This window comes from Haematobia irritans, chromosome 1 (assembly GCF_050003625.1).
Source record: "Haematobia irritans isolate KBUSLIRL chromosome 1, ASM5000362v1, whole genome shotgun sequence".
NCBI classification, from domain to species: Eukaryota; Metazoa; Arthropoda; class Insecta; order Diptera; family Muscidae; genus Haematobia; species Haematobia irritans.
The window spans coordinates 145,643,945-145,670,806 of record NC_134397.1 but is presented as its reverse complement, the minus strand read 5'-3'; the positions used below and the strand labels follow the sequence as shown (position 1 = coordinate 145,670,806).

At 31.2% G+C, this 26,862-nt stretch overlaps 1 protein-coding gene across 2 annotated transcripts in view; it reads left to right on the top strand.

The window, feature by feature from the left end:
* Eip93F (Ecdysone-induced protein 93F) overlaps positions 1-21,280 on the top strand; it is a 586,579-nt gene extending 565,299 nt beyond the window's left edge. For both annotated transcript variants that reach the window (XM_075291853.1, XM_075291854.1), the window contains one exon: positions 10,935-21,280. In XM_075291853.1, the coding sequence (XP_075147968.1) occupies positions 10,935-13,704 (2,770 nt within the window). In that variant the 3' untranslated portion in view covers positions 13,705-21,280. The remainder of the gene's footprint in view (positions 1-10,934) is intronic.
* The last annotated feature ends 5,582 nt before the right edge of the window (positions 21,281-26,862 follow it).

Below are 26,862 nucleotides of genomic sequence, written 5' to 3'. Positions count from 1 at the left end.
CGTCCGCATAGGTAGCCATCAAGTGGTAGAAGAGAAGTCCTTGTCGCATAAAACTTAAAAAAAAGCAGGGGAGACATTACTCCATCTTAAGGCAAACCTGGTTTATTCCTTCTAAGAGAATATATTTTACCTTGGCCAACCATCATAATAATTATGAAGCAATTTTCCATCGTTATGAGATATAGGAACCTAATATTTGGTTTTGTAGCCCCCAGGGAATATCTGTATCATCACTTCAAGCGCCTATATACAGCTCGAGAAAGCAAGCTGCCATTACTGAATATGTCCGAAGAGAAGTTGGTGTGAAGATTGCAAAGCTTGCAGAACACTCGAAGAGATACCCTATTTTGAGCCTTGTATTGCTGGGTTTGGGATAAATGGCAACACTGTGTCTTTACCGCCAAGGAATTAAAACAGATTTTAATTTGCAGATATCCGTCGTGTACTTTGGGCTTACACAAAAAATACATTTATGTTGAACAAGTTTCGCCTACCGACAGCCGCTATTATTGTGTTTACACACTCGCGCTAAATTTTCATAATTTTGGAAAAATCCTTTCGACTTTTTAAATTTTATGATTTGCGGTTAAACCGGACAATGTGGCACATCATATTCATCGTATATCTGCACATATATCTCTTTAATAATACCAGGTATACCGGTATGAAATGAGCGTTTTTTCATTCGGTTAAACCGGACAATGTGGCACAATCATATTCATCGTATATCTGCACATATATCTCTTTAATAATACCAGGTATACCGGTATGAAATGAGCGTTTTTTCTTGTGGCACCTATTTTCCACACATTTCGATCTTTCCCATAGCTTTTAAACGGTCAGAAATTGTTTGTTGTGCAACATTTAACATTGCTGTCATTTGCTTTTGACTCAAAGTATCATCTCCATCCAATTCAAACTTTTTTGGTGACCTTCCACGGTCTTCATTTGTCACATCAAAATCATTATTTCTGAACCGTTGAAACCATCTTTTGCATGTTACTTCTGATAGAGAATGATCGCCATATGCCTCGACAAGCATTCGATGCTACTCTGCAGTACTTTTCTTCAAATTAAAATAATTAATGCTTTCCGCAAATCATCTCTTTCTGGTACAAAATTCGACGTTTTTAACACGATAAAAACTATGATGTTCTCTGTTCAATGACTTAATGTATGCTAAATATTTTCCACAGGTGTCGAAGCAAACAAACAATAAAAAAAATACGGGCTCGTTCGCAACAAATGTTCCATATCGAGGCATATGTATCTTGACGCTCACTTCCTACCGGTATACCTGGTAAGTGATATCGTCTACAGACGCTCCTAGAGATTCAAGAAATATTTGCGTCAAATTCCCCCTTAATCCAATGTCGATTTTTTGCCTTAAAGTCGATGTTGGCTAACATCAAAAGTCGACTTTTAAAAATACCAAAAGTCGACAAGTCGAATTTGAAGATTACAAAAAATCGATTTCGACTTTTTTGTTTTTAGCCGAAATGTCGGTTTTCGTATCCCTAGTGTTGCCGACCAAATGCGTGGCTTGTATTTTTTTTTTAATTATCTTGCCGCTTATGCTCTAAATATTTTCAGGTTAATTAGAATAAAATTCCTATGAAAAATTATGAATATACTCATTTTTGTCGCAAATTAAAAAAAAAAATATGAATATATTCATTTTTGTCGTAATCATCCCATTGTGCAAATGTGGTAATGGGGGGTGGTGGTATTCTATCGTGAGAGATGGATGACGAAAAAACGAACAACAAACAGCTCAACTGCAGTACAGCAATTGGAATAGCGATTGCAGCAGTTGCACTTGCACATTGCACAATTATACAGTTGCAGCCTAAATGTTTGTGTGTGCGTGTATGGGTGAGCCCAAATGCTTGATGCAAAAAGGTAGACTTAACTCATACACATCAAACGACACTGAATTCGTGGTATACTCTGTATAAAAACTGAATGAGTGCGTGTTGTTGTATTTGTTGTTATTTTCATTTTTTTTTTTCACCATACTCCTTGTTTCTCTCCGCCATACAACTACCATCATCATCATCACAGTCTCGCCGACGAGCTCTTTTTCACTTTGAACGTTACAATGTTATTGTGATTGTTGTCGTCGTCTTTAACGTTGTACCTTTTATTGTAATCGTAGACACGATACAGCGGGGATTTGCGACAGGTGATGGGTGGGTGGGTAAGCTTTTTTCACAACAACAACAAAAAATCGCCAAATTACCGCCAAAATGTAATGTCATCATGTGTGCATGAATATGTCGTTGTCGGTTTTTGTTTTAGGTTAGCGTGCGTACAAATCTTTGTGGGTGTGTGTGTGTGCGTATAAATGTTTGTGTCTATGAATTTAATGACAAAAATTGCAAATGCTTTTTAAGACCCTATTCAGACCCATTTTTTTGAGAAAAGAGTGCTCTGACACACCATGCGATCTAATGATAAGACCAACTGTCATTACGAATGCTAAAGGAAGCGAAGTTGCATATTTTAGTGTATTCTGTTTTCATTTATTTCAAATGTCATTTGTAAAAATGAATTTTGACATTTCTATTTAATCTATAAAATGATGTAATTTGACAAATTACGTAAGCTAAAAGGCGAGACCATAAGACGTTTCATATGCCCTGGTTTAGATTTTTTATTTAATTAACCTCAAAATAATGTAAAAATCATAGCATACTTGAGACAATATCGATGAATTTTTTTCGAATGTTTTTCTAGTGATTGGACCTACGTTTCAGTCCAAGGCGATATACATACATATATATTTTTTTCAAACTTTAACACATTTTTACTACATTTATGAATTTTATTGGTGGTCACCACGACCACGTTTTGCCATTTTTTGGCTACTCACAAAAAAGTAAATTTCATTGGGCCATCGTCGAAATTTTCGAAACAATAAAAAAGTTAAATTTAGCGTTAGTTTAACTACGGATTTTTATCGGTGTAGATACATTATGTCATCAGTATAAAATATTTTTTATTTATTTGTCGAAACCCCTTTTTTGGTAGGATTCTACAAAAAATGGTAGATTTTTTACAGTTTGGAAGATTGATAGAATTCTTGTTGTTATGGTAGATTTTCTGTTTTTTTTATTTTTTTTGGAATAAAATTTTGAAAAAAATTTCCTATAGAAACACAAATTGCCAAAATATTGTTCAGAAATAAACACAATTTTGTAAAAACTGTCTATAGAAATAAAATTTTGTATAAATTTCCTATAGAAATAATATTTTGCAAAAATTTTCTATAGAAATAAAATTTTACAAAAATTTCTCATAGAAATAAAATTTTACAAAAATTTCCCATAGAAAAAAATTTTGCAAAAATTTCCTATAGAAATAAAATTTTGCCAAAATTTTCTGTAGAAATAAAATTTTGTAAACATTTGATCAACAACTTCAAAATACATTTTTTTTTAAATTTGGTAGATTTTTGGTAAAATTTTCTTCATAAAATTTTCTTCAACATAATTGGCAGCATGTATAAACGTTTGTGTTTACTTATTCGACTTCTTGAAAATTTCTATTATTTTATTGCGAAAACTGCATAAAAACTAAATATTTTTATATATCACCTCAAAAGAACTCGTTGTGAAGTGAAGTTTAAGTTTGTCTTTAGAAGAGCATTTTTGGATGTACATTAAAAGAAATGACTTTATTGAGGAGATCTTATTTGGGACCCTTCCCTCACTAGCGTTCCCTACTCAAACTAAATGAATGAAGGGCAGGTCTACTGAGATTCGTTTATAGGATGTAGTGGCCTTCACTGAATGCATAATTAGCCCCAGAAAAAGACGACCTTTTTTCTAGCCGATTTAACTTTATCAAAATTTTATTCCCATAGAAATTTTTTTCAAAATTTTGTTCCTATAGTAAGTTTTGTCAAAATTTTATCTCTATTGAAATTTTTGTCAAAATTTTATTTCTATAGAAAATTTTGTCAAAATATTATTTCTGTAGAAAATTTTGTGAAACTTTTATTTCTATAGAATATTTTGTCAACATTTTATTTCTATGGAAAATTGTGTCAAAATTTTATTTGTACAGACAATTTTGTCAAAATTTTATTTCTATAGAAAATTTTGTCAAAATTTTATTCCCATAGAAAATTTTTTCAAAATTTTGTCCCTATAGTAAATTTTGTCAAAATGTTATTTCCATTGAAAATTTTGTCAACATTTTATTTCTATAGAAAATTTTGTCAAAATTTTATTTCTATAGAAAATTTTGTCAAAATTTTATTTCTATAGAAAATTTTGTCAAAATTTTATTTCTATAGAAAATTTTGTCAAAATTTTATTTCTATACAAAATTTTGTCAAAATATTATTTCGTATTTGTTGTTGATATTGCTGACCTTTTTATTTTAATTTTTATGATTTTTTTCTCATAATCTCGTCTATAGGTCTATAAATTAAACTTGAAATTGTTGGTTTCTTTTTTTTTTATTTATTTCGGTTGACTTCGTCAGAACCGTTTTCAAGGATTTTCTCCGCTGTCTGTTTTTATTTCTATAGAAAATTTTCTCAAAATTTTATTTCTATAGAAAATTTTCTCAAAATTTTATTTTTATACAAAAAATTTTCTTAAAATTTTATTTTTATATAGAAATTTGTTTCAAAATTTTATTTCTATATAGAAAATTTTCTTTCGTTTCTTGCTTTATTTTTTCTCGAAAAAACTTGTCAAAAATGTATTGGGGATTTTTGTTAGGAATTTAAGTTTAAATTGGGGATTTTTGGGGACGAAAACATCATAATTTTGGTACAAGAGCCAGAAAAATACTGGTAACACTGGTCCGGTTAACTTTAACTGAAAAATTTTCAGTAGTTAAGTTCCTAACTGGCATATCAGAAAAGTTCGTTAGCTAACGAAGCACCAGCGGAGCTAAATGAAAATGGTCCTAAGAGAGATTGAAATTCGGCCATAAATGCAGTCAAATTTAAGAATGCAATCAATGAAATGCATGGTATTACCATTTTTTTAGATAATGCATTGCATTATAATTTCATACACGTTTACTGTACTCGAATTTTGGGAAAACCCATTCCCTATATTTTTGTTCACTCATCTATCCCATTGCAGTACTTTACCAAATGCATAACTTGTCTGTGACAGGATGTTAAGGACTTGCAAATTTTTGTCAAGCTTTGACAATAACAACTTCATCGTCATTAAAACAAGAAAAAAAAGTGGAAGAGTTGTATTGGTTTCCTCACCTGCCTGGCAGCAGGGGGAAGATAATGACATCAAATGCAATGCATTTTAAAGGCAAAGGTTCAGGGATGATGATTATATGATGACGTGATGCAAATATGCATTTCTTTTTTTGTAATAAGGATGCACTTGTATCCCATGCTCCTCTTCTTTCCCCATGGGAAGTTGACAAAAAATAGACACCACTCCCCCAAAGTTTGTCAAAAAAAATGTTTTGTTTCTTGTTTTTTTTTTGTGTTTTATTTTTTGTTAATTTTGATATGCATTTGCATTTGTTGTAATCATCATTTGTCACCTCTCTGCTTGAGTTGAATTTTCTATTTGTTCCATGTCCTTGTACGAATATCCTTATACAAAGTCTTATCAACCCCATCCATCTTGCGGAGTTTTCATGGGCATGAAAACATATCAGGTTTCCTTTATCTTGTGGGCTCACGTATGAATGTCAACGCCATAAGTGAGTACCTTTCTTTGCTTGCTTTGCTTTGGCCAGGAAACACAGAGTTTCTTTGCCTTCCGTTGCAATCCTTTAACCAAATCTCCCCAAAAACAAAATCACACAAAGTCCATGACTTGAATGCAGCAATGCGATTTTTCTTTCCTTTGGTTTTTGCTGTCTCAATTTCAAGTGCAATGCCTTTACAAAAAAAAACAGACCAGAGTAAAGCAGCTCTTCGCCGATGCACCAGCCCACCCTGAATGCCACACCAAAAAAAGGACAAAATCATCTAATGAACTTCGAAAGGAAAACAAGATGTTAGATGTCTTCTTATTTCGAAAACAACACTTGTCATCTTTATGTCTCCATGACCCATCAAGCGTCATTATAATCATGCAGCAGTATTATAATGCTGCCACCGCACCACTGTTGCTTATCATTCCTTCATTCATTTCGGTTTTTATACCGAATTTTGTTATTTTTCTTGGAATATATATATATTTTTTCGTTTTTGTTTGGTGTGGAAACGGAAAATGACAGGGTTACCCATGGGCCATAGACTCAACGCTATCGGACAAGAGACTTTAAATGGAACTCGTAGATTTACAGTTAATCACAGTTGGGAAAAACTATCAAGGTGTAAATTTAACAACGACGGCTGTCAGTACTTCTTATAAGATGCCTTTCGACAACTAAAATCTATTCTAGTTCCTAAGCGATAGGGGTGCCAGTAGGTAATAGTAGGGAATTTCTTATTTGTCATTTTATTTGAAGATAAAATAAAAAATAAATCAACCCAGCAAACAACGCATCGCCAAAAACTTATTGAAAATGTTGTCTTTGATTCCGGACGTGGTGCCAAATTGTCGCAGAAGCTATGAATTTAATGAATTTGCATCACTTCTTAAGATGTGATCCGAATTCAGTGTTTTGGATGTGAATTAAAAAATATTGTAAAAATTTGCAAAATAAATAATTTTTATGCTTGTTTATGATATTTAGTGTATTCTAACCACGGTTGCCACAGTTAATAGAATTCTACCTAAAATAATAGATTTTTTACGGTTTGGTAGATTGGTAGAATTCTTGATGTTTTGGTAGATTTTGAAAAACAAAATTTTCCATAGCAATAACATTTGTACAACATTTTCTATAGAAATAAAATTTTGACAAATTTTTCTATAGAAATAAACTTTTGACAAAATTTTGTATAGAAATAAAATTTTGACAAAATTTTCTATAGAAAGAAAAATTTGACAAAAATTTCTACTGAAATACAATTTTAGATAAAATTTTCTATAGAAATAACATTTTGTTGTTGTTTTTTGATTTCAGCTTAAAACCATGCATTGACTAAACTACAAGTGCAGCTTAACCAACAGAGCAAAATAATGTTTGTCAAATTTATTTGGGCAAAGCCCTATAGATTGCAAGATGGTTGGATGGACGCACGTTTCGGAATTACCACATTCCTCATCAGCATCCTCTACTTGCAGCAAAACTATCAACCAATTATCAGAATAAATTCAGGCAGTTCATTACATTAAACCCAACAATGAACCACACATGAACCTTCCGAAAAAAGGTTTTGCATGATAGCCGGCTTATGCCGGAATAAATTCGTACAAACATATCTCTTTTCCTATGTCACTGTCAAATCATCGATTTAAGTGCAGTTGGCTGGGTTTATTTTGAGCGTGCTTCCCCTTTTTTTCATTCGTTTTGTTTTATTATTGTTGGTTTTGTTCTTTAAGCATTGTTGTTGTTTTTTGATTTCAGCTTAAAGCCATGCATTGACTAAACTACAAGTGTAGCTTAACCAACAGAGGAAAATAATGTTTGTCAAATTTATAACACTTTGGCAAAATTTTCTATAAAAATAAAATTGTTATAAAATTTTCTATAGAAGTACAATTTTAAAAAAATTGTCTATATATATATAAACTTTTGCAAAAAAAAGTCTGTAGAAATAAAATTTTAAAAAAATCTTCTATAGAAATACAATTTTCAGCAAATTTTCTATAGAAATAAAATTTTGACAAAATTTTGTTCAGAAATAAAACATTGACAAAATTATCTATAGAAATAAAATTTTGACGAAATTTTCTATAGAAATGAAATATTGACAAAATTTTCTATAGAAATGAAATTTTCAAAAAGTAATAAAATTTTGACAAAATTTTCTATGGAAATAAAATTTTGACAAAATTCTCTATATACATACAATTTTGAAAAAAAAAAATCTAAATGAAAAAATTTTGAGAAAATTTATATGGAAATACAATTTTAAGAATATTTTCTATAGAAATACAATTTTCAGAGAATTTTCTATAGAAATACAATTTTCAGAAAATTTTGTACAGATTTTGTTTTTATAATTTTGTAAAGTTTGCCCTAAAATATTTTCAAAAATTAATTTTTCTGGAATTTATTTAGAATTTTTTTTCGACAAAATTTAAATAATTTGTACCATTTTATTAAATTTTACTCTGTTTTTAATCTATTTGAAAGAAAAAACTTACAAATTTCCCATTAGAAATAAAATAAGTGAATTAAAAAATTTTGAATTAAAACAACTTCCTAAGTAGTTAAAACTCAGAATATCTTTGTGAAATTTGTTTGGTGGAAATGTCTGAAAATAAAACAATATGTCATTTATAGCCAACAATATAGCCATCAACGCACGAATTAACGCATGATATGTAACTCAACCTTTAGAATTATGATGTGATCTTAATTTTGATTGAATACAACAATGTCGAGATACGATAGGATTTTTTTAGATTTTTGCCGCGACGAACAAATACAATAACCATGTAAGGAAAAATATACTCTTCTCTTGTTTGTTTGTGTTTTTTTTTATATATAGTTTCGAATTTGTAATCGAATGAAAGCATTTTATTTTGTATTATTTTTTTTTTATATATTCGAAGATAAAATTATTGACACATGGTCAAGCAGCAACATTGCGCAGTGAAAGGGTTAAGTTATCCCATTTGCCGCAAATAATTTAGAATAGATTTTAATTTACCGATACGCCCCTGGACATCTCGGTATTCCGTCGCAATTGGTAATTTAACATTATCATACATTTCGCTTGAAAATATAATTATAAAAATAAATTATTATGGTTCACCCTGTCCTTATAAAATATCATTCCTCAGAATAATAACGAAAGTCGACATTCCTTGTGCCTCTCCAACAATAACAAAAAATGTTTTCATTGTCTCCGATTTCTCTTACTACAGCTTTCTATCTCTTCTCGCTTTCCTTCATCATGAATTTAGGAGACGACTCATTCCCAGAGGACATATGTATGTATGGATATTGTTAAACCAAAAAAAAAACGGAGACTAAAATTCATTTGCAATTCATGATGAAAGAAATTTTCGTAACTGTGATATCTAACATTTTTTCGGCTTTATATTCGAGTATTTTGGTAGAGTGGTCTTTCTGTTGTTGACATTCCACTCCACCATCATTGTGCTTTAGCTGTCCGAGAAATCAAAGCCGTTCTTGTTGTAGATGCAACAAAAAAAAAAAACATGAGAATAACTGTCAAAATCAATCATCAAAAATTTGAAAAAAGAAGATTCCTTTTTTGTATGAATGTCACTCTTTTCTCTTTTTTTGTGAACGAAAAAATACCATACTAACTGTTTGAAAAGAATCTTGAAAGGGCTACTTTATGTTATTTTTACGTTGGAGTCTAAAAGAGAAGCAAGAAGGATGAAAATACGTTTTTTTTTCACAACGCCATCCTTAATGATTTTTCAAATGTATTCATTGGAATCAATGATACCCATATTTTAATGAAAATCGCCTAGAATTTGTACAACAAATCATGTCTTGCGATACTGCGATTAATTCGTTGGCAACTCCAATTTCCCCACATGTGATTTCGATTGTATTTTATTTAGGGATGCCCTATATTTCAATATTTAGAAAAGTCATGAAACTCCATTGGGACAAGGTTAGCTAACTAATTTTTAAATCGTACAACACATATAACCAACATCAGGTTGCTATTATTTCTAAACCACTCGTCCAACAGCTAACATTTTAATTACCACTTCGTGGAAGCAATAAAATGATTTCCGATAAAAACACCGGAAATTATCCGAAAAGTGAACACCAGATTTAATCGAAATCCCCGCCTCAGTGGTAGAAAACTTTCTCATGAGCTGAACATATCGCAGGAACGAATGTAACTCTTATTGATTTCTTCCTTAAGAAGGAATTTGTTGAACAAACAAAATGATTTAAGGATTTACTTGCCAAAGATGTCAGCTGCAGATGTACACCAGAAATCAAACGCCACCGATGGTAATGATGTGGACCACGGTAACGGCTGATAGTCGCGCCCCTCTCGAATTTATCGACCGTGGGGTGAAAATAAATTCCGAATATTATCGGGAAAATACGTTCAAGAGAGTGTTGAAGCCCTGGGCAGACAAACAATTCGGTCGCAGACTATGGACATTCCAACAAGAATCAGTCCATCGCACTCAGCACTCGTCAACCAAGAATGTCTCCAAAAGCAGGATCCTCGATCAATGACCTCCAAAATTTCCGTATCTGAATTCGTTGCACCTGGGGCATTTGGGGCAGTAATGTTGGCACTGAAGAATACCAACGTGTCGATCATCTCAATACGGCGATTCGCTGGGAATGGGTCAAAATACTGCAGAGGCACTTTTGTGCAGCATGAGAGGAATTTGTTTGAAGGTCGCAATTCGAAGAAATCTAAAATTAGTCCAAATTTCATGTTATTTCCGACATTTTTTGCTTGAACAATAAAATGTAAACAACGATAAAAATAGTGCGACTAAATATTTCCTATATCGCATGCATTAGTTTTCACGTGTATAAGTTAGATTACATTAGGTATAGTGACAGCCCATTATTTCAGGCTCAATTAGACTATTCAGTCCATCGTGATAACATATCGGTGAAATTTTATGGAAACAACAGCCTACGACTTTGGCAATCTTTGAAAATCCAATTAAATATATTGAATAAGATAAGGCGATTAAAAATACCGATAAATTTTGCAAATGATAACATACCCTTTATCAAATTATTCATATTTTCCTTAAACGATAAGTAATGGAATATATATTTCGCAATTTTCACTACGCATTGATAAAAAAGAAAAGAACAATGCTGAATTCTATAACGCTCATTTTCGAACAAAGAATTCGATATGACAAGCCCTTTTTACTCATTTCCTTTTTTTCACCTTTTCATTTCAGAATAAAATCGTCACGTGCTACTCCGGTTCCTTCGACGCGTCGCACCTACAGTGAAGAGGACATTACTAACGCTCTGCAGGAGATTATGTCCGGTAGATTGGGTACTCGCAAAGCGGCCGCTCAGTTTAATGTGCCACGTTCAACGTTGCGCAACAAAATGTACAAACTCACATTGGAGGCCAAGCGCAACAATGACCAGAATTCGGCCGAAATACTACACCTGCAACAGGAACTCGAAAAAGATTTATCTGCTGATGAGGCCGAGATGGAGAGTAATGCTTCAACTCCTCAGCCTGACGATGAGGGGAGACGAATCACAACACCGACCCTATTGAAAAAATTATGTTTAGCCAATAATGGCGAAGGTGAAGCGGCCGAAGATCATTTACTGAACTCTCCGAAGCCAGCCCATACTGAGTCCTCAAAGCCACAAACCAATGAGGTAATCAATGATCTAACACCAGCTCAACCACAAGTTCCACAACTAGATGCCGCTTTGTTGCTGCAAACTTTACTGTTATCCGACAAAAGTATACGTGATCTCTTTAGTGCAGTGCTCCTGAACTCCACCATTAATTTAAAGGATATACTGTTGGGTGCCAATAATGCCGGTGCTGCCTCGGCTACAACTGACACTGGCGGTGGCAGTAGTAGTCTTGGTGCAGGTCTCAATAATGGTAACACTCAACAGCAGGATTACCGTCCTCTACTGCAAATGTTGTTGCAACAACAACATCAGCAACAACAGCAAACAACATATGCCGCTGGTCGAAGTTTACCAAAGTCTGAAACACCTGAAACCAATTCATCACTCGATCCCAATGAAACGTGCGATGATCCCTCGGCGATATTGAAAATTCCGTCCTATACCCCAGTAGCAGGAACTTCCTCGTCTATGGGAACAAATAGTGCGCGTGGATCACCTTCCTTGCACTGTCACAATAGTAATAGTAACACGAATCGCAATGGCGATAGTCCCGGTCCCCTACTGCTAGCCGCTGCCAAGAATCAATTAAGCGCCAACAAACATATGTCTGTGACACCACCTCACTTGCATGGCAGCGTTGACACACAGTCTCCACAGTCACTGAGAATGTGTGACGTTATTGCCAATAGTATACAGCGCACGATGAGCGAACAGGCCAACAAAGATGCGGTTCATGCGGCTTCTGTTTCACTTCTTGGATTAGCCGGAGTAGATGGTGATCGTGTCGGCTCTTCTGGCCTCGACTATAAGAAACCTACCATATCAGTAGTTAAGAATATAGGCGGAACGGATACATCACGCTTTGGAGCAGCGCCAAATCTCTTGGCTGCCGCTGCAGCCCATAATTCACATCACCACCACCATCAATCCGCTCACTTGCAGCATCTGAGAAACCAGGAAGCGGCAGCACTGGCGGCCGGCAAAGGTACCCGACCTAAGCGGGGCAAATACCGTAACTATGATCGGGACAGTTTAGTTGAAGCTGTTAAGGCTGTGCAGAGGGGAGAAATGTCTGTGCACAGGGCCGGAAGTTATTATGGAGTTCCACATTCAACCCTAGAGTACAAGGTTAAAGAGCGTCATCTGATGAGACCGCGTAAGCGTGAGCCAAAACCTCAGCCGGGTCTTGATGGCACCACTAATAGTTCAAAATCGAATGCCAACATTCCAGCAGGACTTACGGGTCTTGATAAATTGAAGGCCGGAAATGGTACCAATGCCAGCATGAAACTCAGCGGAGGAGCTTTGAAAAATAATGGTGGCACTGGCACACCAGCATTTCCGGGAAATGCCAGCAATGGCATGAAACTGCCCATATTCGAACCCGCCTTAACCCATTTACCGCCCATGTTTTGGCAACATCCGCAAGCAGCTGCCTTCAGTCAATTGCAAATGGATTTCAATCGCAATGCGTCAGCCAATCCCAGTAGTGTGTCGCCCACGGAGGCCAACCATGAAATCTTGAAATCACACATCCAAAGGTATCAAGACGCTGCCGGTGGTGTGGGAGTGGGTGGCAATACCACCAATTCCTCCAACGGCCCCAGTCCCATATCGAGCCCGATTTTATCCAGCCATGATATCAACAGAGCGCGAGAACTGTACGAAACTAATGTGGTCAATGGGTCCACTTTCCTAGATGGCATTATACGCAAAACCCTCGATCGTAAAAGCAATGAAATCAATCCAAATCCCAGTAGTAGTAGTAGTAGCGGTGGCGGCGGAGGAGTGCTCTTAGATCAACTATTAATGAAAAAGACTCCATTGCCATTTACCAATAATCGCGGCTTCATTGGCGACCACAACAATCTTTCACCCACTCACCTACAGACAAACAAAAGAACCGGTAGTCCGTTATCATTAAGATCGGCAGCGATTAAACGTGAGCGTACAGAAAGTGGTAGTGAGGAAGATGAGACCTCTCAAAGTGGTGCTGATGAAGTGTACGACAGAGAGAACAATAATAATAACAACAGCACTAAAAGTGGCAATGGTGGTCTGAAAACGGTATTGCAACAACGCAGTCGCATAGGATCTCGTGACTCAATGGCTTCGGAGACTGATGCCAGCAGTATGAAGAGCGAGCAACTACACATCAACAGTCATCACCACCATCATCTGCATGGCCATCACAATAACGGCAGTAGTAGCGATCTAAATGGTGGCAACTCTGCTGTTAGTGTGAAGAACGAAATTCCTACACTCGAATCGGGCACCTCCATTTTGCAAGAGAAACTCTCACAAATCAAGGCAGAGCAACAGGAAAACGAAGAGAATTTATAGAATCAAATACCATATGGTGGCGTAGGTGGTGGCGACGGCAGAGGAAGCAGCATCATGCACTATGTATCGGCGGCGACCGATCATCACTACCCTCGTCATCACCAACACCATCAGCAACACCACCCCCACCACCACCTGCCGTCATGGTATGAACAGAGTCACTACGATGATCATCATCACAATCCATGGTTAATGGCCCATGGATCGGGTGTCAGTGATACCTTAGCAAATAACTATTACAGTTACTGAAATTGTGTAACGGTAACAAATTGGCAAGCGGGAAAGCAAAATGCTGAAAGCAACAAAAACAACATCATCAAACACACATATGTAAACAAAACAAAAAACCAATATTAGTAAAGAAATTTAGTAAAATTAAGCGTAAAAAACAACACAAGAGAATGCAAACAAAATGAGCTAAAATAGAGAAAAGCAGAGATAGAGCAAGAGAGTAGTGGCATGCTAAGAGAGCGTCATTTATGCTTGCATTTGTATGCAAAAATGTATCAGATGTAAGATGATGAAGGAAGAACTTAGTCAAAATTTTTGTTTTTTGTTTAAATTTTCTTCTGTATATTTTACTTTAAAAAGCAAAACCCTTTTTTCAATTTTCTATAAACGTGACAAAAACTAAAGAAAGAACCCACAAAGTGTATTTAGGTTTTGAAAACAACAATGTGAAAATAACCAAACATTTTTTTAATGAAAAACAAAAACTCACACATAAACACCTACAGATTTTCACAAACAAAAGTTAAGAAAAAGATCGATTGGAATCGAATCATTTTCTTGACAGAAAATCCATGAAATTTAAGTTAAAATATATGGATTCGTTGTACATAGAAGATAAACGGAGACACATACACCGGAAAACAAAATAACATTTTTAACAATTTTTTAAAAGCCCAATATAGTTAATAAAGTCAACATCAAAAACTTTACAATACTGTAGATTTACCAACCAACAACAATACAAAAGAAATCGACAAAAACCATATACCTACCACAAGTAAATATATACCTATTTGACCGATTTGTATACAATGTTTTCATATATTTATGTATGTCCTATGCTAATACATATGTATGCATACGATTTTACATATATATTAGTACATTGTTCTTTCATTTGATTTACTTTGTGTTTTCATTTTCGTTTTTTTTTTTTTTAATTTTGACAATCGACGACGAAGCAATAGGCACTTGTACAAAACAATTACAGAAAAATAACAATAGAAAAACGCATACAAAACAACAAATAATGAAAAAGAAACTACAACAACAACGCATAGTGTTTATTTTCCTATAATAACAGTAATATCAGTGAGTGTCATGTGAGAGCATACCGTAGAAAAAATTGTGATATGGCAACACTACTAAGGGTTACCATGAATCGTTACTGAATCCTTAAGGGTCCTTAACACCCAGCACAATCAAACATCTGAAAAGAGGAAAGAGATCTCCCATTGTAGACTCGAGGCAAGGACAGCCGTCTACCTATCTGTGTATCTGATGTGTGTCCCATTTGATGCTACGCGTCAGCTCTTTGATTGCCCAGCAAAACCTTGCCCACTCACCACCAGATCACTGTGGACGCATTGCAACTTAGTAGCAGAGTTCCTCGATCTGGATACAAGCTGTTGTACAAAAATCGCAACACAAAAATGGGTGATATCACCCACACACTGGCATTGGTTGCTATTTCCTTTAACGTTTTTAAATTTACTAACAATTAAAAAATCGTTATACGACAATTAGCCAATGTGGTATATTAGTAGAAATTCATACTTAAAGCGTACATCCATTCCCTTTAAAACTCCCTGTTTCGCTATATCGAAACGTTCAATTGAAATGTATTGAACCTGTTTTTAACATATCAGTCGAACGAAAGATCTCATGCAGTGAAGTTCAATACAGAACATCACATCAGTGCAAATCTCACCAGTATTGCCAGAATGAAATTTCGTAAAATGACGCATCATCAATTCACAATAACCATTTATTGTGATTACTTTTTGCAATAAGATAAAACAACATAGGCATAAAGAACAGTTTATTCTAAATGTTCAATGTGCATAAACTTTCCCAGTTTTCAGTACTGGCATAATATTCTTGTAAACATTCTGGCAATTGACGTATTAAAATTTGGCATTTGTATGATATTTCTGAAAAATGTAGCCAGTAGTTTTCGAGATGCCATAATGCAAATATATCACGGTCATTTATCGGTACTGATGCAAAGATAACTCACAATGGAATAAGGTAACATTTCACAAACAGTTGACTGAATTTGTACCACCTGGGCTTATTAGTATTCCGTTCAATTTGCCTCCAGTTTTTTTTTTTTTTTGCAAGAAAGGTTTTTAAATAGAAGTTACACTTTATGGCTTTATAATTCTTCGCAAATGCCAAAATCAAAATCTCACTAAAAGCCATACACACAAAAAAATGTTTTTTTTTTTTCTTCAATCACGAAATTAATTGATCCAATTTAAATTTTAATTGAAATGTCTTCAATCACAGAAATGATAGTATCAATTAAAATTAAAATGAAAGTCAAATCAAATATTAATTGATACAATAAAAAATTAATTGATATTATTAATTTTTGTTAAAAAAAAACTATGTTGAATCAATTAATTTTTTAATTGAATATTTAAAACTCAATTGAGATTTTAATTGGAAAAATTTTCATGATTTTTTTTCTGTGTAATAACACATTGCCTGTAAAGGTCTGTTGTGACAGCAGTTTGTTTTTGATAAACGGCAACCCATACAAACGGAATTGATATTATTCGTGACTGTATTTATAATAAATTCAGTGCAGAATAGCAGCTACCCTCTTTTCGACAGTTTGGTGATCATATGGTACTTTTTTAATTGACTAATCGTTAAAAAAAACATAAGTTGCCTCTACGTTACGACAACATTTTTAGATCCATAACCAGGCCTTAATTCTTCCTTTACGTACATCAAAAATTTGAACTTCCGTTTAACCGGAAGTACTTATATTTTGTACCGTTTAGTTGAGATTTATAACAAACTGTCATGGAAGTTTTTTGGCTTCTTTGTTATTTTTATATAATAAAATCAAACCTCCTAGACATTTGGAGAAAACATTAACAGCCTGTTTCTGTATGTCGAACAAGCTCTATCGATCGACTGAAATGCATAGAAACAGCTGATTTTTGGTTATAAATTCAGCTGTTTGTTTCCATTTCAGTCGATCGATAGAGCTCGTTCGACATACAGAAACAGGCTATTAGTTAGATGTGTTAGCGATGTTACCTTATTTCATGTTTATATCTTTGACAACAACGACTGATCTGACACTCACTGTATTCCTTGTGTTAGGAAGATTTTATTGATTGTATTTGAACAAGTCTATATATTAAAAATTGTTACAATCGACACTAACACATATGTGTGTGTGTTTAAATTTGTTAACCAAATAATAAAAAAAAAAATCTCGTTTCTTTTGAAGATAAAATGCAATAAATTATGTGTTATTATTACAATACATTTTTTATTGAAATAGTATTTACTACCACGATATGAAGAGAAGAATTAACATTTTTACAAATAAAATGAAATAAATTTATCAAAGCCGAGACAACAACAATAAACTAATTGACAGCAATATAAACAATCACCACAATATTACCACAGCAACAACAACAACAACTAAACATTAATAAAAGAATTAGCATGAGGCGAAATTTGAATGGAATCTCTTTTCTTATTCATTCTATATTGAATATAATTTGATATTGCCAGAAACCGAATAGACGTCGTGTTAGAATGATCCATAAGGGATAGCCATGGATTTGAATAGTCTAAGTGAGCCTGAAACATAATCGGCCTGCCACTTTAACCTACGAGATAGCCGTGTAATAAATTCGATATGTAAACAGGGAACTATTTTAAATTATTTTATATTTTATTTTATTTTAACTATCGGAACAATTACAATTTTTTTATATTTAAAACTTCCGGCTTTACAACACTTAAGGAAAATAGGATTTAGAACCCACTTTGTAATGACAAATGTTAGTTTTTATAAATGTTTTCATTCTATAAAATTTTTGGCAGACATTTTGGAATTATAACCGCCGATGTTTCTTAAACTAATTTATCAAAGCTGCGCTTCGACCGCAACGCCGGGAATACCAAAACGCTGCGGTCATTGTGGGACATCTATACGGTTGACATTTGTTTTCTTTGCAAAAGAGAACTTTTCGCCTTTTTGTATTTCCTACTCTCTGTAAGTTCTTTGAACGATATTGCCGGTTATATCTTTTTCCAAGAAAATTGTTTGAAAATTTGTTGAATTCTTATGATTTTCAAATGTTGACAATTTAAGGCGCTTGTCTCAAAATTTTTACTAAAATTAATCTGGTAACCCTAACCGGATATTGTATTCGACGATGGTAACATCGTGAATGATCGCATATGAATGATGAAAAATGTACAAATACAAATTTAATAAATTTTTTTATTAATATGTAACATTCATTCAATTCGATAAAAACGAGATTATTATTCAAATATAACCAATGCTCTTTCTTTTACCATAGTTACCATAACTAATTGAAATCCAATACCAGCAATAACAACAACAAAACAATATCCGATCAATATATATATAAATGAAATAATAAAACAACAACAATACAACAAACAAACAAACCCCCTACAATAAAACCGCAGACTTCAAAATTTCACCAAAAACAAAACGAAAAAACAGATAACAAAATTTATGCAAATTAACGTTTTAGAAAAATTTAAATATTTAATTTTTTTGTTACTCGTCAAATTTGATGTATAATTTTGAAACGAAAAGTTTCCTGTTTTTTTAAAACTTTTCATTTGTGTTTCTTTCAAGAAGAAAACGGAAATCAATAAACAAAGCTGCCTTCAAATTTACAAAAAGTAAAAACAAATAAATATAAAAGAAACCAAAACAAAAAAGTAAATTTAATAAAACAAATATTTAATACCGAGAAATTTCTATTTCAGAAAAACAAATAACAAAGCACACAAAATATACACAAGAACCGGATCCAAGTATTTTGGCTAAAACGAACCCCCATTTTTTAAACAATTCCCCCCCCTAAAAATATTCATTTAATAATCATTTTATTATTTTTTTTATTAAGAACTTTGGCATAAATTTGTAAAAAAAGTATATATATATAAACTCTAAAATACATATTTGGCTTATATATTTCGCATATAAATCAAAAAAAAATAAAAATCAAGAAAAATACAAAACAATATTTAGAACCAAAATATATATACATATGAGAATATACATACATATATATATTTATTATATATTATATAAGTGTGTGTCTTTATTATCGCGTATACCTCAAAATGCAAAAATATTATCACTTAAATTTTTCGTTTTTGGTTCTATTCTACAACTTTTCGAAAGACCACATTAACAAAATTTATAAACCAAGCCATCTATCTCTTTCTACACAAAACAATTATTTTCTTCTTATATAAGTAAAACTTTACCAAAATTCCATTGCAAACATACAAGCAAGAAAAACCTCTATCAAAAAAATCTCAAATTAAATGTACCTTAAAAATATTTTGTGTGCTAGTTTAGTAAGTGTCAAAAAAGAATGAAACAAAAAAAATCAACAAAATTATATATTTAAATAATGAATATAAAAATTAGCTCTTAAACATCAACAAAATTAGAATCATTAAATAATCTGATAATCCAAAATAAAAATGTATCAAAATTAAATGTCTATCATGTGGAACACCCCCCCCCCCCCAGATTTAACCAAAATTATCAAAACAAAAGCACTCTCTAATCTCTATAAAAAATAAAAAAAAACACTCTTTTTGGCTTAAAACAAAAATTTCGATTATCATATAAGTATAAATAGATACTAAATTTAATGGAGTGTGCATAACTTAGTTCGATTTGGCATAAAAATATTTAAATTTGAAAAATAACTTAAGTCGACATAATTCATTATCTTTTATAATATATTACATATTTCTTATTAATATATTTTATTTAAGGAGCAGTTCACTGCAAAATTCAATTCAGATCAATGTAAATTTCGAAAACAACTATTCCAAATATATGTCTTCGATTCACAATACTAGATTATTGTGAATTACAAATACCAGCAAGGAAATCATTTGTGGTCGTTTGATTAGAATACCACTTCGTTTATACTTTTCTATGATAACAAAATTTTATTTCTATTATAATAATATAATGAATTATGTCATTCTTAGTTTGTGAAAAAAAATCCCATTTCAAAACAAAAAAGTTATTTATTAATACTTATAATTAAATGTCGTGGTCATTAAAATATTTGGTAGACAAACAAAAAATACCCCCACTTGAAAAAAAAAATTGACAAAATAAAAAAAAACATATATTATTACATTATAAACACAAAACAAAAAATCATATTTATTATGCTAATTTTATGATATTTTGAAAATATAAACAACATAAAAAAGTAAACAAAAAAAAAACATATTTATTATATACACATTAGACACTATCTGTGATTTTTAATCCAAAATTTTTTGATGACAATTTTCTAAATAAAATCTATTAATGACAAGCAAAAGCTAAACAAAAAATAAAACAACCTTTAACAACAAAAAAATACACAAAAACTGACTTAAATACAAGGACAACAAAAAAACCAAATTCATTGAGGAATTAATAAATAAAGAAAACCAACAACATAAAGAACTAGCTAATAATTTAAATATAAAAGGGAAATAATAATAACAACAAACAATGATGATCGGATTATAAACAAACATATTATATAACAACATCTACACATATATATTATGATAAACTATATACATAATTATATGAATCTTATGTGGAACATGAAGTACATAAAATTAATACAAACTTATGTGGATAATAAGTATATAAATACGATTAAAAAATGAGCGCGTATTATATACCCCAAAAATATTATTTACAAAATATAAAAGAAATCATTTTTTTTAGGTTTAATGATGATGTCAGCATAAAGAATTGTTTTTATAAGCGAACCCCATTTCTTGGAATATTTTTAATTATATTATTTTATCCTACGTGGGATCCTATGGGATTCAATTCAAAATGGTTTTCATTCAAATAAATATTGATTCTTGTTAACCTTCAAATGATTTAAGACCATTCACAAACATCACTTTGCCTATTGTGAATTGAGTTTCAATTAGGCATGGCATGTCTATCACTTGGATTATTTTGTAAAATTTCACTTATGAACAAAATGGGCTTCGAAATAAATACACTGCTTTAGAACATATCCATCTACAATGGCATCATCATCTAGACATTATTTATCTGTCAAAAGCTTTGAAATATGAAAATCAATTTAAGAGCATTTTGTAAATGTTTTGTATTATAAAATTAAATAGAAATGATTGATAAAAACTGAAAAAGGCCGAAATTGATAACTAGTCTAAATCGAGTAAAATATTGTCGAAACCTTATACACAAAACTAATAACGGTGTGAATAAATGAAAACAAAAACAAATAATAAACAATATATAAAAGTGCAATTATGTGGAATATTTTTTTTAATAAACAAATGGAAAATATTGAAAAAAGCAACAACATGAACATGAAAACAACATGGTGAAACATAGTAGATTGTTTTATGGTAAACAAAAATTGAATAACAAACAAATTATTAATTTAAATAAATAGTATTAATGAATTGGTTCACCATAAATCGGTGTAACTACAGCAAAATTTAATAAAATTATTAACACAAAATTAATGAAAGGGATATAAATAAATTGATCGTTAAGACCTTGTAGAAAAACACAAAAAAAAAGTATAAATTGCAACAAATAACAAAAAACAAAATAAAAATTTTGAATGTTTGCATTCATTCAATAATTTTACTTTTACAAATCTAATTAATAATTCTAGGAAAACCCATTATCCAAGAAGACATTTTTTAATTATTATAATTGGTTTAGAAAAATTGTCTAATTTGTAGAAGTGTTGTCATATTGAGAAATATTAGATATTTATTGAAATTGTAACTATGTAATTACAAAAGCAAATGTTTCTATATATAATTGATTTTTCCATAATTTCGTTATACACATATGTATAATTTGTTTTTCGCATTAATTTTATTTTAGTAATTTGTTATTATACAACAGTTTTTGGCCATAATTGTGCGAGAGTTTTTTTTACACATATATTCATATATATACAAAAGCATTTGTTTTAATTTCTTTCTGAAATAAGTGCAAATAATTTGTTAGTGTCTGCATTTATCTATAGCTATGGTTTGAATTAGGAGGAGAAATGATTTGGTCTAACATTTACAAACTATATATTGCATACTTGCATGCAAGGGCGATTCTACGTTATACATATGGCAAAATGAAGTGCATTTTATCCATATTTGAATTCAACATGATTTAACACGTTTGTCAGAGCAAGCGGATTGAATTAAAACATATATCTGTGGTCACAACCCTTAACAGCCTAACTCGAGTTAGGACACAATTGAGTATTAGCACCATCGTACGTTATTAGCACCAGCGTATCTAAATTTATTCGCTCTAAATTGTTCATGTTTGTATCTCTTCTAGGAAGGCAATTAATCCTAATCCAAAAAACACCTTCTCCTGATTTTCAGTGAAGATTCAAAACTTTAAACTCCTGTACTGAAAATATTGAAAAACAGACTTAGGCTGTTATGGGTTGTGACCACAGATATATTTGGTTTATTGGTATTTGTGGATTTCAATTTTGTAAGCAGTGCATAATAACAAAAGTTTTTTTTTTTAATAAAATTGTTTAACTTCCGTTAATACCAAAAATGTCTTACTATTTATAACTTCTTCGTTATTAGGGCTGTTTTCCTTTAGCACTGGATGTAGCATTTGTATGGGCTCTCTAGAACAGTCGCATTGGTGTTGCCAGATTGGATTTTGATAAAGTGACTCTTTTTAGATTCACAATAGCAATTTATTGTGACTATTTTATCGAATAACATGAAGTTCAAAGTTGTATAGTGTCATAAATAATCGCAGGAGTAAATATTTATTACTATTTGGGCATCTCATACATTAAAAATGCAAGAATTCACTTGTATTCTGTGATTGTATTTAAACAGCTGATGACAGTGTTGCTCTTTTTTGCTAAAAGAAAACAGCCCTATTATTGTTTTGCGCAATAATGCGAATTTAATAACGGTTATACTGTTATTAATAAATAAACACTTTTACAAAATATCTTTTTTGTCGTAATTTTCTTTATTTCGAAGAATTAAAAAAAGTGACCATAACATTCAGAAAAACTATTGTGTGTTGTTTGAGCGACCACCTTCCATCCATCATGTATATGCAAACGGCCCATTAGACAAAGAAAAAGCTCCTATAATTTAACCATAACCATATACGCCAATATGCAGATACAAGAAAATTACCAAAAATATATATATAATTTATTTTTGAATAGGAGGGACAATTAATGCAACAAAAAAATATAGATAATATTATTCGTAAGCCATTTCTAGTGGAAGCAAGCAAGGAAGAGAAAAGCGTCATTTGTAGTAAAAACACAGGAAAAATTTTCCGTATTCAGCAGTGTTTGCAAAAAGGGGAATAACGTATATTGTTTATAGTGGTCAATAAAAATGTTTACTGGGACATCAATCTTATACACACATATATATAGTGTATATGTGTGTATGAGAAATGTAGCATTTGTAAATTAGATTCCATGACCACTACAAAAAAAAAATCCCTCAGGTATGTGTTCTTTTAGTAACGGAGAGAAAAAAGATTGATTATTCATAAAAAAACATTAAATTTTTATTATCAGATATATATTTTTGCATTTTTTTAAAAACAAAAACAAACTGGACATTTGTCTTAATTATTTTGTGTACTATTGTGTTGTTTTATTTTTTTTATACAATTTAAGTTAGTAGCCATGCCCTAGGCATATATTAATACATAATACATACGCCTAATTTCTATAAATAATTTCTTTTGTAAATATAGTTACAAATTTGAATCGCGGTAAGGCAAATAAACAGCAAATGAGCAAACCAGAAAACGATTAAAAAATAACATAATAATATTGAATTTATAGTGCAATTGTTTATTGATTTATATTAATAGTGACGAAAAATGTAAAACGATCCTTAAAATCTTTTTTTTTATACACATATATATTTAATACGATTTTGTTTTTTTAAATTAAATAAACAAAAAAAAACTCCAAAGGAAAACAAATCAAAATCATTAAAACATTTTTTGTATTATATATATTTTTTTACAAAAAAATACCTTATAATCTTTAGGTGTATGCAATAATGGTAAAAAAGCAAATCTCCCACTCAAAAAAGAGTTATATACTACATAAAAACATGTATTTTTTAATTATGATTATTGTAAAACCATGAAACACGATATATATATTTTTTACTTAATTATTTAGAAGAATATAAGCTAAAAATTAGCATAAATCTTGCAAAGACCTCTTGAACCAAATGTATATTTTGTTTTATTAAAACTATTTCCAACAATAATTTATTTACAAAATTATGAAACAATTTTTTTAAGAGAAAACAAAAACAATTACTATTAACCCAAAATAACAAAAACGAGAAACACGATTTTTTCACATATTCTTTATTAGAAACTTTCTGTTTTACAATGCAAACATAAGTTTTGGCTTTTGAAAATTGTATATACGTACTTTTATAAATAAAAAAAGAAGTATGTATACTATACTGTTGGCATTTCAAAATTGATTTTAATATAAGAAACAACACCAAGAATATTGAATAAATTTATTACAAACATCATCAAAAATAATTAGATCAAGAACAGCATGAAACTTAAGGATTTTTTCGGATTAGAACAAGAAACCAACAAACACAATAGCTCAGAAGAAAAACTTACCAATAATACTACTATACAATTATAACAACAGCCACCATAGCCACATCTACAATAAAATATATTGACAACAACAACAACAATAGCCCAATGCACTTTTATACAGTCAATAGAGAATTTGAATACTGTTGCCTTATTATATAATCGATCCTTGACAAATTGCGGATTGAGTTGTTCCACAAAATAAATAAATGAAGTTATCATTGCTTTTTTAATATATTTTTTTTAATTTGAATTTTTATCAGCAACCAGCTCTTGTCATCTGTCTGTCATAGTTTCACTATGACCCTTTCGATAACAAAACTCTTTAACGGTTTGTTGAAGTTTCATTCAGAAATATGTAAAAGCCTTAGAAATTCTTTGCTATAATCCCATAAATTGATATAATTCAAAAATCACTCAAAAGAACAGATGAAAACTGAAATTCACAATGGTTACTTATATTATTTTGTTTTCTGCATAAAACCAGTTAATTAAATTCGTTTAATCTTTGTAGCCACAAATTGTAATTCTCATTAATTTTCAAAATATTCTTCGCATTAGATTTTTTTATATAAGCATTAGAATACGGCTGTATTCATAGCAATACAGCTCTGTGATCGAAAGGCCACCCTGTGGCAACACATAACCGTTATGATTGATTAAACATGATAAAGTGACTCTGTCACCCTGTGTATCACAACTCAACCGTTACGATTGATTAATCAAGAGAAGTGACAATATCAGTGTTTACATACTCTATTGGCTGAGAGTAACAAAACTAACAATAGACCTATACAGATACAACCAATACTATTACCAATTGCAAAACCTAAACAATTCTGTAATGAATATTCATATAACATCTCTCACAAGAGAGAGAGAGAGAGTATATATGAATTCGAAACAGATAATGACATAATAAACCAATTACAACAACCAAATAAGAACCATAAATGAAGAAGAAGCCCGAAGAAATGAAAGAAAACAATGCCTAACAGTCGATTGTTGATTTATTTTCGTTTATCACCGAATCGAAAACAAAATCAATGAATTCCGTTTACCAAATGAAAAGTAATCATAAAAAACAATCTATCCCCCCAACAACAATAACAATAGAGTTTCATTTAAACCCAGAAGAAAAAACAAACTGAGAACAAAGAATTAGCTTAAAACCCTCCCCCCATAACAAGAACAATAGCCATGGAAATTTAACCAAATACACTTTCTAACACACAAGCAACAACAATAGAAGATACATTAAAAAGACAAAAAAAACTCATTGCAACTATATAACAAAATGCCGCCGTCGCCATTTATCCTTTATAACAAAATAACCTATAATCCAACCAACCAATTACAACAATAGTACTAAAAAAACAGTAAATATATAACAAACCCCCGCTCCAACCTTACCCCGACAACTCCTCTGCAACAGATGATAATTAACAATAGTTTTTAATTGATTGAAGGAAAATACCCTTATACCAAGAAAAACCATTTACATTGAGAAGAAAAAAATACAATAGTATATCCAGCAGAAGCAGCAAACCATATTAATAAACAATTTTAATTAACAATAGTTGTCTTTTTAATATATCATTATAAACAGAAAAACAAAACTTCTTTAAAAAATATTTACAAGAATACAGAAAAACTAAAAACAATAGCCATACTGAAAGAAAACTAATGAAATTCAACAATTGCAACAACAACAAAAACAATAGAATATCAATAAAATATTTTTGTTTTACCGCTTTCAAAAAATACATCATAAAACTCGTAACGGAAATTGACTGTTTGAAATTCAAAAAAAGAAATCTCCAAGTAAAAAATCAAACAAAAACAAAACAATCTAAAGCATTAGATTGGAAAACCTTAAGTAATTAATTTATTCATATTCAAGGGTATATTACAAAATGACATACCCTTTGTACATATGTACATATCCTCTGCAAGAAGTAAACACGACAACACTTTATATTACGAAATAATTTGAAAATAAATTGAGGGAAAATATAACACTTTTAATTGTTTGTCTGTTTAATTGTTGTGTGAAATTATTCTTTAAAAAATTACAAAATGTTATTTGTTGTTTAGCAAATATATTCAAAAGAAAAATATTTGTCTTCACTGCTTTTATACTTCGTGTGTTGTTACTAATTCACAATAATCTTCTATTGTGATTCGAAGAACTATCAATTCAAAATGATACACGCAAAGCATAT